The sequence below is a fragment of the Schistocerca piceifrons genome, chromosome 8, assembly GCF_021461385.2.
Source record: "Schistocerca piceifrons isolate TAMUIC-IGC-003096 chromosome 8, iqSchPice1.1, whole genome shotgun sequence".
In the NCBI taxonomy this organism is placed as follows: Eukaryota; Metazoa; Arthropoda; class Insecta; order Orthoptera; family Acrididae; genus Schistocerca; species Schistocerca piceifrons.
Window position 1 is genome coordinate 503,060,592 of NC_060145.1, and position 19,653 is coordinate 503,080,244.

General features: G+C 43.4%; 1 protein-coding gene across 1 annotated transcript in view; it reads left to right on the forward strand.

Annotated features, from left to right (window-relative positions):
• Positions 1–19,653, forward strand: part of LOC124712493 (uncharacterized PE-PGRS family protein PE_PGRS54-like) — a 180,368-nt gene that overhangs the window by 107,969 nt on the left and 52,746 nt on the right. Inside the window, exon 4 of the mRNA XM_047242787.1 lies at positions 15,233–16,528. Coding sequence (XP_047098743.1) covers positions 15,233–16,528 — 1,296 coding nt within the window. The remainder of the gene's footprint in view (positions 1–15,232; positions 16,529–19,653) is intronic.

A 19,653-nucleotide genomic window follows, 5' to 3' on the forward strand; every position in this document is an offset into this window, starting at 1 on the left:
TATAATGCTGATGCACATTTTTGGGAAGGTGAGGCATGTAGATGGCTGGAAAAAGTGTGATGCTCAGCAAGTAGGGCTTCTGATGTGAGACAGTTTGGTGCCTTTCCCAAGCGATAGGCTGCAGGTAAAGGTACTTCAGGAATCTGACAATGCTAGCTGGACCTTGTGTCATCTTCCTGTTAGCAGCCTTGGAGAACATTCACCCATGATGACAATTATCTGTCTCCCACTAGTGGACACCAAAATACAAATGATAGGAGCAAAGCAGACATCCATGAGGTCTGGGATGAGAGACATCACTTTGAACATAGTACCTTCTTGCTAAACAGGTACCCAGATGCTACTCTCTTGTGAGGAGATACAGCAGTACCTCATACTTTCAACACTGCTCCATCACAAAGTCCTGTCCTCATTTCTATTTCAGTCTTCTCCAAACATCTGGCACCTCCAAATTACTTTTGTGTCCATCAGGGATGTCCAGTCTTTTGCACAACTTCACGGAAATTTAATAATGCTCCACCACAGCATGGTCATCACTCTGTTCTGATACAAGTATTGCTTTGAGGAGATACTAGATTGTATCACAACTGCTTCCTCTTCATCTTCATCTTGTTCTTGTTCTTCAGTACATGAGCATGTCCTCCTTCCATCAGAGAGAAGATTAAATAAAGAAAATGAAAGACACCCTCTGGCCTCGCAACCTAATACCATTGGGGTCGAAAAGATCAAGAGTTGGTCAAGTGAGACCGACAGGAAAGAAAACAGAATATGTCTGACACAAGTAAGTGGAAGTAATGTCAGACATTTCTAGAAAGGTGATAGTGAGACACATATGATTGTTCCGTTTATGGCAAGTGGTATTTGACCATATTTAAAACCAAAGATCATGTTAAATTTAATACTGTGAGATTTACATGTTTATGCTGAGCCAATAAGTTGACAACACCATGTTTTCTAACATCGCATGTATATTGTTTGGTCATGGTACAATAAACAATGGGTAAATATACAGAAGTGCAACATTAAATTATCCAAAAATGTAACAGCACTTTATGCACTGATGTATGCTGTTAGATATTCCTTCCAAGTAACTGGTACCTTGCTGATATTAAATTCTTTGAAATTTTATTTTTACAACACAGACACATTAATGAAATTTAACATCTAACAAGCATCTGTAGTCAGTACAGGCTACACCTCAGCTAACATTAAATAGTAAGTGTTAGAAGGAATTTCTTAGGACCTTTTACAATTTAAATAACTATGCAGCTTGTTTGAGCTGATCATAATACACAAAATAATATGTCCTACATTACTAAATTGGAACATTGGACGGTCTAAAATGCTCAATTAATTGTAAGAGTGATATACAGTAAGTAATGCAACAATTTTTCAGAAAGCAGGTTGGTTCTATTCAGGATTCACCATATCCAAAGACGTTTCGTGCACATTTTTTTGAACTGGAATAGAAACATGAATAGAAATATGTTCCATTACTTAGTGAATGCCCCTCCTACATTGGGTTACAAATGCAGACTGTCATTATATAGAAAAGCATCATACAGAAATATCAAAGTTGAGAGAAACTAGAATTTTAGGAAAACATACTGCTACTGTGTTAATGGTATGAACATGCGCAGATAACAATTTAACCAACACAAAATATGGTAATTGCCTGTATACACAGGTTACCTAACACATGATAAATATAACATTCCACAAATTCCTGTGAGTTTCTAAATTATGCTAAAGTAAGTTTTCTATGAATAAATAAAACTTAAAAACTAATAACAATCATATTTACAATGTCATTAACAAACTCCCATACCTTCTTGACCAGCAGTTATTGTAGCTACATTTAACAAGTTTGATTATATGCACGTCCACAGCCTCCAAATATGATAATCATTTTGTAAAAGAAAACATCGTCCACTGTAGACTGTACTGAAAAATATGCACCATGTTCCACGAAATGTGATATACAGGTAATGAACAGCCCACACACACAGGCACACATGAACAACAGTATGTTCTGTATCAAATACAAAGGAAGGAGCAGTACAGTATGTGAAAATATCCATACCTAGTATAATTTAAGAATGAAGATCCTGTCCTTTCACCTCAGAACCATACTGGATCATGTGTAAACTACAACTAATCGAATCTGCCAGTAACATCAACACACACAATGAGGGATTAATCAGCTCTTCCAATTTCCACCACAGACACATTAAAAAACAATATACAAGTCTTCCAATTCTGTATGCCAAGGCACATTACATAGTTTTCTGTTGTGCCAATTAGTGTCAGTTGAATCTTACATTCTAAAATAGACCAAAATGGTATAAACACTGTTACTGGAATGTTAGCAACAACTGTATGCAGTGAGACGACTGATAATATCCAGTCACTCACGATTGCCATCTCATACTTTAGTATTATAAAATATGCATCATATTAGTATAGTAAAGTGCTCTGTCAATCTTGAAAGATTGCTGCTTAGTAGAAATGTACGTACATCATGAAGTGCTTTTTCAAGTTTTAATGCATGTATCCTTGTAACAGACTACTAACATTCTGATTATTAGGACAATGGCACAATACATTTCAGCAAACACGTGTATCCATTAATTATCTGTGAAGTACAGTTAGAAGAGAAACCTATAACTGAAACTTCTAATAATACTTAGTAATCTTTAGGATATATACTATTGTTACATCTGCATAAGAGAATTTCAGGCATGAGTGACGAGCCACATTATTGTAAAAATATGCTCAAATCATGATGCACAACAAGTATCTTCCATATAAAACATACTCAGTATGTTTAAGGAATCAAACTACAATGTATATAACAACTTCATACTTCTGACTGCTTTGCAAATGCACGAGTATGTTCTGACGTTTAGCATTTAGGAGTGGTTTGAAATTATTTTTGAAGTTTTTGGAAATCACGAAGTGCTCTCATTATGAAACATTGGATATTTACAGTATGTATAAATAGCGCAACTCGAGCAACACTGCTGCAAGACGTGCATGGACAGTTTCTGACAGTAATACTCGTCCTACAGGGTTAAACTTTTGTTGCAACATATAGGTACTAAATTATGGCAGGGATTTAAATTCACTCTACATTTGTATTAAATACTGAAAATCAAAGAAAGCACTTATATAGGCTACATGCAACTGGTACTGTGTGTCATGAACCTGATAAGTCATCTAGTAGTACAGCCGGAACAGAGTTTGGGTAAAGAAACACCTTCTGTCCTTCCGAGTCCTTCAGCGTCTCTGATTTATGCTAAGATCTGCCTGCAGTGGTGAATGGTGTATAGTGGAAATGTACCATGTTTACAGATGACACCATCATTGTAACAGAATATCTGTCAAACACAGTCTCCAATAACATCTCACAAAACTTCTGTAACAGGTTCATTAACTCCCTTCCTGCCAATATAAACATGTTAAATTTTATGCAATTTACATGAACTCACAAAAAGCCAGACAAAACACCCAGTGACACTGAATAACCAGCATAATATCAGTTGATACCATCAAGTTATTGGGCATTGACATCCACTGCAAATCATGCAAGTAATGTCACATTTATCAGACTGAGCAGAGAGTCAGCTCAGCAGCTTTTGTTCTCTCATTCTGGATGATGAAGGGGTCAGACAGGTAGCTTATTCTGCTTCTGTGCACTCTATAGTGTCACATAGAAATACGCCCTGGGGGAACTCTTCCTTAATCAAACTATAATCTCCCTGCTGAGCAGTGAAAATAGTCATATATAGAATGAGTCCATCAAACTCTCATTGCAAATAATTTAGCCAGCTGAGAATATTTGCTACTGCTTCTCAACACTTATTTTCTCTAACGTATAGTGTTCCTGGAGACTGGATCCTTTGTGACAGAACTCAGCAACTCACAGGTGTGGCACTAAACAAAGAATTATGTACACAGTCTCTGCTGCAGTGAGATGCTATGTATGCTGCTGTAAAAATTCTCGACCTCCTTCCCACTGACATGAAAATATTATGGAATAGTAAATATCTATTAAAAACTAAATTACATAACTTTCTCTTCAATCATTATGTTGTAATATATGTTTATAAACTACTTATCCAACATATGATATACTTTTATTAACCTTCTGTCAGTTATGAAGCTTGTTAGCTATATCAGCGGTCAGTGTAGCTTAACAAGTGCATGTGTCAACCTCAAAGCACTCTCCATGTGATCCCTGGGTGGTACTACAAAAAAGAACACAATTGGCTAATCTCACAACTACATGAGAAGTACATATGTTAGGAAAGGAATGACTCATCAAGAGCTCTTTACCTGTGCCAAACATCTACAGAAGTGAGACCAAGTATTAAAACATGTCAACTAAACATTGAAGCATTAGTTGAACCATAGGCCTAATTCTAGGAAAGATACTCTTTATCCATGTTATCAACATGGTTGTCCAACAATGAAGTCATACAAATAATGGAGATCAGATATGTGCAAGAAGAAAGTGACTAGAAAGTGATGTCATAGTTACAAAGTACCACTGTAACTAATGAAGGAGCAGTACCCATACATCTTTGAATCTAATATCCCTGACAGCATTAATGTACAGTAGCAAACACGGCAAAAAATGTCAATAGAGGTTGTGGGTGAGTGGTAGTGTGTACTGGAGAAAATGAAATCCACCAGCAAGTCATACACCATGAGGACGTGTCGATGGAATAAATAGAGGGCTTTTACTGCACAACATTAATGCAGCATTAAACAAAGTAGAGACTAACATTGATAATGCAACTCAAATAATTGTAGATAACGCAACTTTCAGGACGATCAAAAAAGGCTACAGGATGTATGCCATGGTTGGGTTCAAACAGTTCATACATTTATTTCAGAGACATTAAACGAAACAGGGCAAAATAGACACATGCATTAGCCACATGTAATGTTGAGCACATATCTGGGTCATTTGTGTAACCAAAAATTATTCCAAAGGTGAAGAATTTTAAGCCACATTCTTAAACAAATTTTGGTTTTGTGAAAAGCAACAGGACTAAAAACCAAAAATTTCACCATATGCCAGAGAAAGGGTGCAAAAATAATGGCTAGAATTTACACAAGCCCAAGTCATAATATGAGAAGTCGTGAGTCAGCAAACTAAATAAAGTTTTGGAAATGGGTCACTCCAAAACTGAAGTTGTCGGAAATGGTTCAGAAGTCACAATGAACACTACCAAGTGCAAACTTTTCACTGAAGTGAAAGGAGATTTATAGGGGGAGGAAACACAGCATCATAAATACATTTTAATGCCTTTTGTGGAAGTCCAAATATGCTGAATTATGGATGTAACAGCCATTTTGTTGGGGAGAATGGGAATTATGGAAAATCTACCTCATTGCATTTTCGGTATTTCCTGTTAATAATTTGCATATTGCCATTGCTGTAAACAATCAAAGTAAACCCATTAAGGATACTGGGTGCTTTTAATTGGTGGAGAAACCTAAATTTTTTAATGACTTTATTAAATTCTATAGTCTTTCCCGATTACATTGATATATGTACATTATAGGGTTTCAAATGAAAATGACCTACATATAGCAAATTTTAAAGTTGTGGACATGTATGCCACCACAACCCCTTAATTTTTATTTATCTTACAGCTCGAAACATGTATTTAACATGCATGGGCAATGTTATAATAATTACATTCAGATTATTGATACACAATATAAATAGATTACATGCTACTAAGTAAAATATCATTTAAGTATATTTAATATAGCATTCCTGAGGTCAAATCATGTCAGCACCAGACTGTATGGGCACTTCAATACAAGCCATTTTTTTAACTCGTTTTTAAAAATTCTACCAGAAAGCTGTTTCAGGTTGTTTGGCAGAGAATTATAAAATATTGCTCCCTTAATGAATGGGGTATTTGTTGTTAGATTCAATCGTCTGCTCACCATATGTAAGTCTGATTTTTGTCTTGTATTGTAATCATGGATTTCCATATTCCTGTTTGTCACTTTTTGTCTTTTTTCACTAATAATATTGATTGAAACATATATACTGCATAGATAGTCATAATATTAAACTTAATAAACAGGTTTTTACATGAAGTTCTGGGTCTTACTTTTGCCATAGTTCTTATTACACTTTTCTGCAATACAAATACCCTTTTTATATTGTATTGGCTACACCCACCCCACAATACAATTCCATAAGATAGATGGGGATGCACCAACCCAAAATACGCTATTTTTATTGCTTTGATATCTAAATATTGAATTAATCTCCTTAGTAAATACAGACTAGATGTTATTTTACCACAGAAATGATCTATTTGCTGATTCCATGAAAGTCTTGTCATCTATATACATCCTCAGAAATTTACATTCTGAACAGGTATTTTCCTAAATGTCCTCATTTAGAACAGTATTTTTATTTGAACTACTTGTCTTAAAATAAATTAAATTAGTTTTGTTAATATTGACCCTCATGTTTTCTTTTTCAAAATGAGTTTGGGCTTTTTCAACAAAATTCTGTACCACGGAATTTAGGTCATCATTACTACGTGCCCAGCAAACCCCAGAGGTGTCATCAGCATACATAGTAATACGATGACTGGTGTCTAATGCTTTTGGGAAATCATTCATGTAGCAAAAACACAAGAAGGTGCCCAAGATAGAGCCTTGTGGCACACCAAAATTTATGTTCCTCATCTTTGATCTTCTTTTTCTAATTACCTCTCCATTATCATACACAACTTCTGTGCATTGTTGTCTATCTTTAAGGTAAGATTCTATTAAAAGCAACAGTTTCCCACTGACACCATTATAAGCAAGTTTACTTGAAAGAGCGCCATGATGGACTCTGTCAAACGCTTTGGAAACATCTAAATACACTCCTGCCATTTCGTATCCCTCATTTGTTTTCTCCATCAGACAGTGTACAAACTGTACTGCTGCAGATATGGTGCTCCGACCACTTCTAAAGCCGTGTTGGAAATCTCCTATTAAGTTATTCATATTATAGTGCTCAATTAGGATTTCTAGCATTATTTTTTCAATTAATTTACCAAACACTGACGTTAAGGCAACTGGTCTGTAGTTCTGTGGTTGTTTTCTTTCCCCTTTTTTATATAAAGGTTTAACTAAAGCAAGTTTCAGTTTCTTCGGAAACACACCTCCTTCAAGTACACAATTTATTAGATGGACTAATGGTCTGGCTAACTCACCCTTGCATTTTTTCAGTAGAAATGGAGGTAATTCATCCCATCCAGCTGATCTTTTATTTTTTAGGTTTTCAATTAGCTCTGTTACGTCCTTGATGGTTACTGTAGGTAGCATACAAGAGTCCCTTTCCTTTTCCTTATCATATTTAAACGGCCTCTCCTGTTTCATGCAAATATCATTTTCAATAGCATCTATAAAGTAATCATTAAATATATTGCTAACTATATAAGGATCAGAAAAATTATCATTATGTATACTTAACACTATATTGTTAATTTTAGTTTTTGAATCAGTGTTCCTCATATCATTAACTACTGCCCAGCACGACTTTGAGACACAGTCAGAATTTCGGATCTGTTTACTAATATGTTCTACTTTCCTTCTCCTTACTTCCTTGCGATACTCATATTTATGTTTTTTATAATCCTCTTTATATGAATCAAGACTGGTTTCTCTGTGTAGCTTATACATATGCTCCATTCCTTCTTTGAGTCTTTTCGTTTTTTCATCAAGTTTTACACGTTTGACTACTGGAGGTTTATTTTTATTTACATTCATATTCTTTGCCGGGATAGTAATATCAATATGTCTAGTTAAAATTTTTACAAATACTTCCCATTTGCTGTCAACTCCCCTTTCTTTGGATCAAGAATCTTGGGAATCAGTTTATAAAGTATTCTTTAGCAAGGTGGTGATGTATTCAGAAAATAATCTTCTATTTTCAAATTTTTTGTTTTCCTTAAGACAACCAATCACTAATAATTGTCCTAGATGATCAGATATGTGCCCGTTTACAGTCTGAGTCAAGCAGCAGTTCCATAGATCATGTGATGACCAATTATGAAAATGTTGTTTCGGCACAGTTATTGTAGTGGGCACATGACCAAGTAGATCTTTAATATCATAGGATCTTATGCAGTCTTGTAAACCTTTGCATTCCTGGCTGTTGCTTAGTGTGTTTATATTAAAGTCTCCTAACATTACAATATTTACTGAACTGCCACCCTTGCTTAGCTTCCCCAATACACTATCCAGTGCTTCCAGGAAAACCTCGAGATTACTAGAAGGGGCTCGATATATACCTAGCACAATAAGTGGGACAGATACAATCATTAACTTAATTATCACTGCTTCAAAGTCTTTCTTGATACAATAATCCTTAACCCATGATACTTTTTCTACAGAACTTATTAGGTTACATTTCCTTACGTAAGTAGCAACACCCCCTCCTTTATGTTCTGTTCTACAAAAAAACGATGTAAGATTATACTCCTGTAACTTATAATACTGAATATTATGGTTAGCTTTTTGATGCTCTGTAACCACGATTACGTGTGGAGCTAGATCTGTAACTAAGGCCTCAAATACATCGATTTTGTTACCCAAGCCCTCAACATTATAATATCAAAATGATACATTAGTACAATCATGAGAGGATATATCCTTCTCAAGGTTAACATTATCACACAAATTGATAGTTTCTAAATTGGGAACACTGAGGGACTTTTTTATCCTAAAAAATCAACAGTCTTGACACTGCAGTGAGGAATTATTTCTGTTTGCTTGCTCTGCAGGCATATATAATTATCACTTCCATCTTTTGTGTGTATGACATCTGAGATACAAGGTATCACATTTGAATTATCGCATTTTGTTTCCTAAATAGCTCTGTTGATGTCAGTTGCTAGAGTATTCTTGCCCAGACGATTAAGATTTTTTTTTTTTTTTTTTTTGTGGTTTTAGGGCGTACAACTTCAATGGTCATTATCGCCCTGACTACATTAAGAATGCACCACGAGGCACAAGTTTAAAACAACTACTAAAAGGGAAAACACGATAAAAGACAGACTGACAGGCATAGGATTAAAATACAGCATCATCAAATGTCCTTAGAGAGGTTTGTCAAATTGATAAAACGAAGAACGCGGGCAGCTGCTCATGGGTCATCCGCTAAAATGGCATCTAGAGTACATGGCAGGTTAAGATCTAGACGCAGTGTGTTAAAATCCGGACAGGACATTAAAATGTGGCGGACCGTCAGCAATTGCCCACATGGGCAGAACGGCGCCGGCGCAGCCGTCAGCAGATGGCAATGGCTGAACCGGCAGTGCCCAATGCGTAACCGGGCCAAAACGACCTCCTCCCACCGAGAAGGGCGGAAGGAGGACGTCCAAGCCACGGGAAGAGGCTTCAAGGCCCGAAGCTTGTTGTCTGTAAGTGCAGCCCAATCGGCATGCCACAGCGATAAAATGCGCCGACAAATAACCCTGCTACAATCTGATGAAGGGACACAACAAGAAGCTGTCCGAGGCTGGAGGACCGCAGCCTTGGCCACGGCATCTGCAGCTTCGTTCCCAGGGATACCGACATGGCCAGGGACCCACATAAAGCTAACCGGAGAACCGACGTCCCCCAGCTGCTGAAGAGAGCGTTGGATCCGGTGCACGAAAGAGTGAACCGGATACGGATCACTGAGGCTCTGGATGGCGCTCAGGGAATCGGAGCAGATGACATAAGCAGAATGTCTGTGGCGGCAGATGTAAAGAACAGCCTGGTAGAGGGCAAAGAGCTCAGCTGTGAAGACCGAACAATGGCCATGGAGCCGGTATTTGAAACTTTGTGCCCCGACAATAAAAGAACACCCGACCCCGTCATTGGTCTTTGAGCCATCTGTATAAATGAAGGTCATATTGATGAACTTCGAACGAAGTTCAACAAGACGGGAGTGGTAGACCGAACCGGGGGTAACCTCTTTTGGGAACGAGCTGAGGTCAAGGTGAACGCGGACCTGAGCCTGGAGCCAAGGTGGCGTGTGGCTCTCGCCCACTTGAAAGGTTGCAGGGAGTGAAAAATTAAGGTGTTGAAGGAGGCGACGAAAGCGAACTCCAGGGGGTAGCAGGGCAGAGACATACAACCCGTATTGACGGTCGAGAGAGTCGTCGAAAAAGGAACACTAAGACGGGTAGTCGGGCATTGACAGTAGGCGACAGGCATACCGACAAAGCAGTATATCGCGCCGGTAGGTGAGTGGCAATTCACCAGCGTCAGCATGACGACTCTCTACAGGACTATTATAAAACGCTCCGATTGCAAGTCGTAAACCCCGATGTATGGAGTTGAGGCGGCGTAAGATGGATGGCCGTGCAGAGGAGTATACGAAGCTCCCATAATCCAGCTTGGAGCGGACGATCGACTGATATAGACAAAGCAGGACGGTTCGATCCGCTCCCCACGACATACCACTGAGAACATGGAGGACATTTAAAGAACGGGTACAACGGGCAGCCAAATATGACACATGTGAGACCAGCTAAGTTTCCTGTCAAATGTAAGACCTAAAAATTTTGTTGTCTCCACGATTGGGAGAGCAACGGGACCGAGTCGTAAGGACGGTGGCAGAAATTCTTTGTAGCGCCAGAAGTTAATACAGACCGTCTTCTCGGCAGAAAAATGGAACCCATTGGCGACACTCCAGGAGTAAAGACGGTCAAGAGAACGCTGAAGACAGCGCTCCAGGACACGTGTAGACTGCGCGCTGCAATAGATGGTAAAATCGTCCACGAAAAGGGAGCCGATACATCAGCTGGGAGGCAATCCATTATTGGATTGATCGCGATGGCGAAGAGAGCGACGCTCAAAACTGAGCCCTGTGGCACCCCATTCTCCTGGCGAAAGGTGTCTGACAGGACAGAACCCACACGTACCCTGAACTGTCGATCCATTAAAAAGGAACGAATAAAAAGAGGGAGGCGACCACGAAGGCCCCATGTATGCATGGTGCGGAGAATGCCCGCCCTCCAACAGGTGTCGTAAGCCTTCTCCAAATCAAAGAACACAGCCGCGGTCGGGCGCTTCCGCAAGAAGTTATTCATAATGAAGGTCGACAAGGTAACCAGATGGTCAACAGCAGAGCGGCACCTACGAAATCCACATTGTACATTGGTAAGTAGGCGTCGAGACTCGAGCAGCCAAACCAATCGAGAGTTAACCATTCGCTCCATCACTTTACAGACACAGATGGTAAGCGATATGGGTCGATAACTGGAAGGCAAGTCCTTGTCCTTCCCCAGCTTAGGAATCGGGACAACAATCGACTCGCGCCAGCATGCGGGAACATGTCCCTCAGTCCAGATGCGATTGTAAGTACGAAGAAGAAAAACTTTACCCGCAGGAGAAAGGTTCTTCAGCATCTGAATATGAATAGAATCAGGCCCTGGAGTGGAGGACCGTGATCGCCAAGTGCGTTGTCGAGTTCCCGCATGGTGAATGGGGCATTATAACTTTCACGATTCGAGGAGCGGAAGTTAGGTGGCCTAGCCTCCTCTGCCTGTTTGCGGGGGAGGAAGGCAGGGTGGTAATGAGCGGAGCTCGAAACCTCGGCGAAAAAGCGGCCGAAGGCATTGGAGACATCCTCAGGGGCCACAAGGACGTCATTCACGACCGTCAAGCCAGAAACTGGTGAGTGGACCTTAGTGCCAGATAGCCGGCGCAGGCCACCCCAGACAACAGAAGGAGGAGTCAAACTGTTGGCTTTCTTGCTTCTTTAATAATACGACGACACTGAGCACGTAATCGTTTATAGTTGATACAATTCGCCACTGTAGGGTGGCGTTTAAAGGTGTGTAAGGCACGTCGACGAGCACGTAAAGCGTCTCTACATGCTGCAGTCCACCAGGGGACCGGTACGCGACGTGGAGAGGAAGTAGGGTGACGGATGGAATATTCAGCAGCAGCGAGAATGACTTCCGTGAGGTGTGCGACCTGACGATCGCAGCTTGTGAAGGTTTGATCCTGAAAGGTCGCCCTGGAAGAGAAGAGCCCCCAGTCTGGCTTGGAGATGGTCCAACTAGAGGAGCATGGAGAGGGGGTATGCTGCAGGAGATGGATAACACACGGGAAGTGGTCACTCGAATGTGTATCAGAAAGTGCATACCACTCAAACCGGCGTGCAAGTTGGGGAGTACATATAGAGAGGTCTAAATGGGAATAGGTGTGAGATGTGTCCGAAAGAAAAGTAGGGGCGCTGGTTGAAAAGGTCTGCTAACAGGGAGCCCCTCAGGCAGGATGCTGGAGAGCCCCGAAGGGGATGGTGGGCATTGAAGTCTCCAGTTAACAAAAATGGTGCAGGTAGCTGAGCGATAAGTTGCATCATGTCTGCCCTGGTAACGGCAGATGACGATGGAGTGTAAACGGTACAAATGGAAAATATAAAATTGGGGAGAGTAATGCGGATGGCAACTGCCTGCAAGCCGGTGTGCAACGTGATGCGATTGTAGTAAATATCACCCCGGACCAGCAACATAACCCCTCCATGAGCTGGGATACCTACCACAGGGGGTAGGTCAAAACGCACAGAGGTGTAGTGTGCCAAGGCAATTTGATCGCATGGGCGTAGCTTCGTTTCCTGGAGGGCTACGACGAGCGGACGGTGCAAGCAGAGCAGCAACTGCAAGTCCTCTCGGTTGGAGCGAATGCTGCGAATATTCCAGTGAATAAGTGCCATCGTAAGAAAAGGAAGATAAAAGAAGGGGTCACCTCAAGGCCGCGGAGGGCCTGGCTTCGAGCGAGCACTGCCGCCGCTATCAGTAGGCGGACAGTCATCGTCCATTGGGTCTATAGGTTCATCGGCCATCTTGGGAAGATGGCCGGGAGGGGGAGCTTCCTCCGCCGGTGAATGGCCATATGTTCGGCTACCAGCGGTGCGGCCAGGCGAAACGGATGACGGCCTGGGGCGGCAACCGCTGGGTGGTGCAGGAGAAGAAATGCGCCGTGGCGGAGAAGGAGAACTGTGCTTCCTATGAGCCTTCTTGGAAGGACGTTTGGTGGAAGTACCGGTAGAAGGCTGGGAGGTCGAGGTACGTAGGAAGTCTGCACAGGACGGTTCCTTCTTGAAGGCCCGTGCATCTGCCTTCTGTGTCTCCGTCTTAGCAGAAGCTGATGAAGGTGCTTGTGTCTGAGGGATGACGGGAGGAAGAGGAGACGTCGACCGGGCGATCTTAGCACTGGCCGAACGGACGACCGTGGTGCTGAAGGTCAGATCGCATGTCTGGGTTGCCACCTCCCTGGTAGTCCGAGGAGAGGCAAGGACAGTACTGTATTTCCCCGCTGGGAGCAGCGTGTGCTTCCTACTAGCCAATAGCTTGCGAGCAGCCGAGGTGGACACTTTCCCTTTGACCCGAATTTCTTGAATACAGCGCTCTTCCTTATAGACAGGACAGTCGCGGGAGGATGCGGCATGGTCACCCTGACTGTCCACCTCCGTCTCCTCGTTGTGTGAACTGTCACCCTCATGGGCATCCCTGCCTCAAGTGACACATTTAGCCACATTGGAACAAGACTGTCGAGAGTGATTGAAACGCTGACACTGGTAGCAGCGCGTAGGCGTCGGGACATAGGGGCAAACAGAAATAACCACGTAGCCCACCTTGATGTGCGATGGCAGCTTAACACTATCGAAGGTCAAGAAAAGTGTCCGGGTCGGTACAACATCATTGTTGACCTTTTTCATGACCCTATGGACAGCCGTCACGCCCTGCTCAGCGAGGAAAGATTGAATCTCCTCGTCAGTTAGTCCGTCGAGGGAGCTAGTATAGACCACACCACGAGACGAATTGAAAGTTCGGTGAGCCTCCACCCACACAGGGAACGTGTACAGGAGTGTGGCCCGAAGCAGTTTCTGTGCCTGAAAGGCGCTCTCACTTTCTAGTAATAAGGTGCCGTTACGCAACCCGGTACAAGATTTGACAGATCCGGCTATGGCATCTACACCCTTCTGGATAACGAAAGGGTTGACAGAGGATAACTCCTTTCCGTCCTCAGATCGAGAAATGACGAGGAACTGTGGGGCAGGCAGTAGTACTTTTGTCACTGGTGGCTGGTCACGTTTCCGTTTTTGGGCAGAAGTCGAGACAGATGGAGTGAAATCCGTTGCGGAGGAATCCCCCATGATTGCCAGCATCTCCTATGGTGCGCGCCTTCCTTGTGGGGACCCTCTCAGAGGGCACTCCCGCCTTAGGTGAATGTTTACACCTCAGGTCACACCTCCCGAGAACCAGACGGAGGGACCAATCGGCATGGTCAGAAGGTATCAGCTCAGGCATCACCCCTCCCCAGGCCTGGCCTTCACCAGGGGGTACGCGCGTGCCTTACATGTCTACCCAGGGCGGGGAATTACGCGTTACCCCGTCACCGGCTACGCGTGCGAACGTGTGGGTCGGCCTTCAAACACGCACAGGTAAAGACAAGGCAAGGAGAAGGAGGCAATGAGAAGGCAAGGAGAAGGAGGGCAATGAGAAGGCAAGGAGAAGAAGACAAGGAAAGAGTAATGAAGACAGGGAGGTGGTAAAGAGCAAAGAAAGGAACCAACCAAAGGAAGGAAGAAACGAGAAGTGAAAAAGCAAAATGACCGCAAATAGAGTTCGTGGAACCGTCCGTCTCCGGACGCTGGCGCTAACGACCCCCTTGAGGGGGTGGGACTCCTTTTAGTCGCCTCTTACAACAGGCAGGAATACCTCGGGCCTATTCTTATCCCCGGACCCGCAGGGGGGGCCTTCCTTGTGGGGACCCTCTCAGGGGGCACTCCCGCCTTAGGTGAATGTTTACACCTCAGGTCACACCTCCCGAGAAACAGACAGAGAGACCAATCGGTATGGTCAGAAGGTATCAGCTCAGGCAATCACCCCTCCTGGGCCTGGCCTTTACCAGGGGGTACGTGCGTGCCTTACATGTCTAAACAGGCCGGGGAATTACGCGTTACCCCGTCACCGGCGTGGGTCGACCTTCAGGCACACACAGGGAGGAAGGAAGAAGAGAGAGAGAGAGAGAGAGAGAGAGAGAGAGAGAGAGAGAGAGGACAGACTGTCTCAAACGCCGAAGCGGAGACCAGGCAGGGCAATGAGAAGGGGCGGCAACGAGGAGAAGGGGCGGCAACGAGGAGAAGGGGCGGCAAGGAGGAGAAAGGGCGGCAAGGAGGAGAAGGGGCGGCAAGGAGGAGAAGGGGCGGCAAGGAGGAGAAGGGGCGGCAAGGAGGAGAAGGGGCGGCAAGGAGGAGAAGGGGCGGCAAGGAGGAGAAGGGGCGGCAAGGAGGAGAAGGGGCGGCAAGGAGGAGAAATGGCGGCAAGGAGGAGAAGGGGCGGCAAGGAGGAGAAGGGGCGGCAAGGAGGAGAAGGGGCGGCAAGGAGGAAAAGGGGCGGCAAGGAGGAGAAGCGGCGGCAAGGAGGAGAAGGGGCGGCAAGGAGGAGAAGGGGCGGCAAGGAGGAGTAGGGGCGGCAAGGAGGAGAAGGGGCGGCAAGGAGGAGAAGGGGCGGCAAGGAGGAGAAGGGGCGGCAAGGAGAAGAAGGGGCGGCAAGGAGAAGAAGGGGCGGCAAGGAGAAGGAGGGGCGGGAAGGAGGAGGAGGGGCGGCAAGGAGGAGAAGGGGCGGCAAGGAGGAGAAGGGGCGGCAAGGAGGAGAAGGGGCGGCAAGGAGGAGAAGGGGCGGCAAGGAGGAGAAGGGGCGGCAAGGAGGAGAAGGGGCGGCAAGGAGGAGAAGGGGCGGCAAGGAGGAGAAGGGGCGGCAAGGAGGAGAAGGGGCGGCAAGGAGGAGAAGGGGCGGCAAGGAGGAGGAGGGGCGGCAAGGAGGAGAAGGGGCGGCAAGGAGGAGAAGGGGCGGCAACGAGGAGAAGGGGCGGCAACGAGGAGAAGGGGCGGCAACGAGGAGAAGGGGCGGCAACGAGGAGAAGGGGCGGCAACGAGGAGAAGGGGCGGCAAGGAGGAGAAGGGGCGTCAAGGAGGAGAAGGGGCGGCAAGGAGGAGAAGGGGCGGCAACGAGGAGAAGGGCGGCAACGAGGAGAAGGGGCGGCAAGGAGGAGAAGGGGCGGCAAGGAGGAGAAGGGGTGGCAAGGAGGAGAAGGGGCGGCAACGAGGAGAAGGGGCGGCAACGAGGAGAAGGGGCGGCAAGGAGGAGAAGGGGCGGCAAGGAGGAGAAGGGGCGGCAAGGAGGAGAAGGGGCGGCAAGGAGGAGAAGGGGCGGCAAGGAGGAGAAGGGGCGGCAAGGAGGAGAAGGGGCGGCAAGGAGGAGAAGGGGCGGCAAGGAGGAGAAGGGGCGGCAAGGAGGAGAAGTGGCGGCAAGGAGAAGAAGGGGCGGCAAGGAGAAGAAGGGGCGGCAAGGAGAAGAAGACAGGGAGAAGAAGACAAGGAGAAGAAGACAAGGAGAAGAAGACAAGGAGACGAAGACAAGGAGAAGAAGACAAGGAGAAGAAGACAAGGAGAAGAAGACAAGGAGAAGAAGACAAGGGAAAAAGTAAGGAAGTCAGTGAGGTGGAGAAGAGCAAAGAAAGGAACCAACCAAAGGAAGGCAGAAACGAGAAGTGAAAATGCAAAATGACCGCAAATAGAGGTCGTGAAACCGTCCGTCTCCGGACACAGGCGCTAACGACCCCCTTGAGGGGGTGGGACTCCTTTTAGTCGCCTCTTACGACAGGCAGGAATACCTCGGGCCTATTCTTACCCCGGACCCGCATTGGGGGAACGATTAAGATGTAGTCCATGTACAGTGAAGCTGCTTCTTTGATAACTGTTAAGGTCCAGTGGTCTCACATTTTTTAACTTGGAGCAGAAATGTTTCAATTGTGTTGCAAAAAACAGTATTATTTTGGGAAGAACAGTGGACTTACTGTTTCCAGTGACTATTCGTATGATACATTGTACATGTTATTAACAGCGCAGGTTTCTAGTGTCTGTAAATGATTATCTTTGTTAGTATTTACCACTGTTGTGCTGAAACAGTTTACCCACGTGCTACTGAATGTCTGTTGCCCAAGTGCTACATATATGACAAAGCAAGCCACACTGTTGAAAGTAACTTTGGTGGGAATTTCTCCCCAAAGAGATGATACATGTGATTAAAATTTTTTGTTAACAATGATGCTGCCTGTAGTGGATTTTTTGTTGGTGATGAGGGCATTTTTTCTTCTTTGATAAAGGAAGTGGGGATATGTAAGCAGCGTGATGGTGTACGCTGTCTGGAAATAACTGACCAACAAGCTAGCAGAAAAGGTTTAGCATCAAAAGTAGCTGTTCTGTGTACATCCTCCAATAAATAACCTCAAAAATGACTTTGAACATTGTGCATAATACATATGGTGTGAATCTAAAGTTAGTGCCTGCATGTGTGCAATACAAAAAGGGAAAAGGCTACTCAAATATTTTGTGGTTTGATGGACCTTCCTCTTCCTCAAACTAGGTTCAACAAGTACATAAAAATACTTTTAGGTGCCTTGACAGTTGCGCCCAAGGCATCTACAAAATGTGCAGTTAAAGAAACTGTAAATATTAGTGGAACCAGGGACATTGCCACGTCCCATCAAGTGCAACAGCAATGTCAAGGACATGGTTTCTTGAATGGTGTTTTAAGTGGTACTTCTCTGGAGAATGGAAAAGTAGTTGATGATGAGTGCTTATCTAAGAACTGCCACACCTGTGATGGTAACACTGAAGTATGTATTTAACATCAGTGTTCTAAGAATTATGGTGGTTATAGTGGTGGTACGTAGTGTGATGGAGCTCTAAAAAATATTTCAGAGGTCGGTGCCCACTTATAATGTTACGTATACGAAGTACCTAGGTGATGGAGACTCTAAAGCTTTCAACAAAATTTGTTACTAAGGTGTCACCATAGACAATGAAGTCATTAAACTGGAGTGTTGTGGAAATATGCAAAAGAGGATGGGTGCTAGATTGAGGAAGCTATGATGAGAAACGAAAGGAAAGTTGCTATCGGATGGAAAATCTCTGTCTGGCCAAAGCAGATTGACAGAAACTGAAATTGACCTTTATTCAGAGGTGCATGTCATCTAATGGTCAGTCCATAACAACTCTGAAGAGGTTACAGCAATGAGAAAAGCAGTATGGGCTACCTACTTTTATGAGTTGCCCACAGATGACCATCCTGTTCACGGACTTTGCCCTAGAGGAGCAGATTGTTGGTGTGGTTACAATAAAGCAAAACGAAAAAAAACAAACGAAAAAAAAAAACAAAAAAAAAATTTCAAATATATTGTTATAAGCATTCTCTTCCTGAGCCTGTTACGAATAAAATAAAACCAATTGTTAGAGATGTGAGTGACCTTGTTTTGCTTAGTAAATGTCTTCATGGGGGCACTCAGAATAAAAATGAAAGTTTCAACCATTGCATATGGGAAAGATTACGCAACAATGTTTTTCTAAGACTAAATACATTAAAAATGGTGTACTAGATACAGTGATATGTTTCAATGATGGAGTAATAGGGAGGCTGGAAGCTCTGAGAAATTTAGGCATTAAATGTGGATCTAATATGGAAGATCAATTGCTTGTGTGTGACGGACAATGGGTGCAAGAAGCTGAAAGATTCAGCTCTTGAAGTTACCTAAGAAGCAAGAAGTGCTAAAAGGAGGGCCAAGAGGGAGCTTGAAGATGAATAAATGCTGCAGGGTGAAGAATATGCTTCAGCAATGTTCTGAGGCATGATTTAATTGGACTCATCTTCATTCACAATTTCCCACAACCTGTATTTTTCAGATTTCAGGTACAAATATTTCCTGAAGTTATATACCATTGCTCTAATATTTTTCTTTAACTTGTAATAGTCGATAGTTGGGTAGTAGGCATATTGCAGAATCAACTAAATTATAAAAAATGTAACATTTTTATTAGGATAAAAATTGTAAAGGTTAAAATGTAAGATACAATCTTTTCATACTTGTAATATACATAATAGGTGGAATTAAATAGGTCTAGCACCTCAGCCATAATATCATGCATATCTGGTAAAAATTTGGTCTCCTCCAAATGTGCAACATTGGATTAAAATGGCATGTCAATTTGAGGAAGCATTTTGGGAAATAAGAGTTGCATCAATTTCTATGTAATCTTTTTGAATAACCCTAAGCAGGTTCAAAAATATTGAAAATACTTCTAATTTATTTAGAAAGTGTGCTGCATTATCTGATATCAACAAAAAAAATCTGTGAAACATATACAATATAAACAGTGCCTGAAAGAAATAGGTGTTGATTTTCACATAATATGGAGCCGGAAAAGTACCCTGTATGATTGAAGACCAGGCACTGTTAAAATTCAGAATTCAGGAAAGTATGTGTGAGCAGAGGGTATTCAATTTTGGATCACTTAATATCAGTTTATTTCTCAGAATTGACCGATTCTGAATAGCTTTGTAAATGCATTCCCCTACACTTCATTTCTGTCTGACTAGTGGAGGGAACAGAAGAGAAGAGTGTTTCAGGATTCAACAAGGGAGACGATTAGGGAGCTGCAATCATAAATATGAGCTTATTCATTTTTGGCAAAAGGGGGAACTGCAACTTCAAGTAAGTCTGAGGAAGATGCTGAGTTCCAGGAGAATAATATTGATGAAGATGCTCTGACTAATCCTC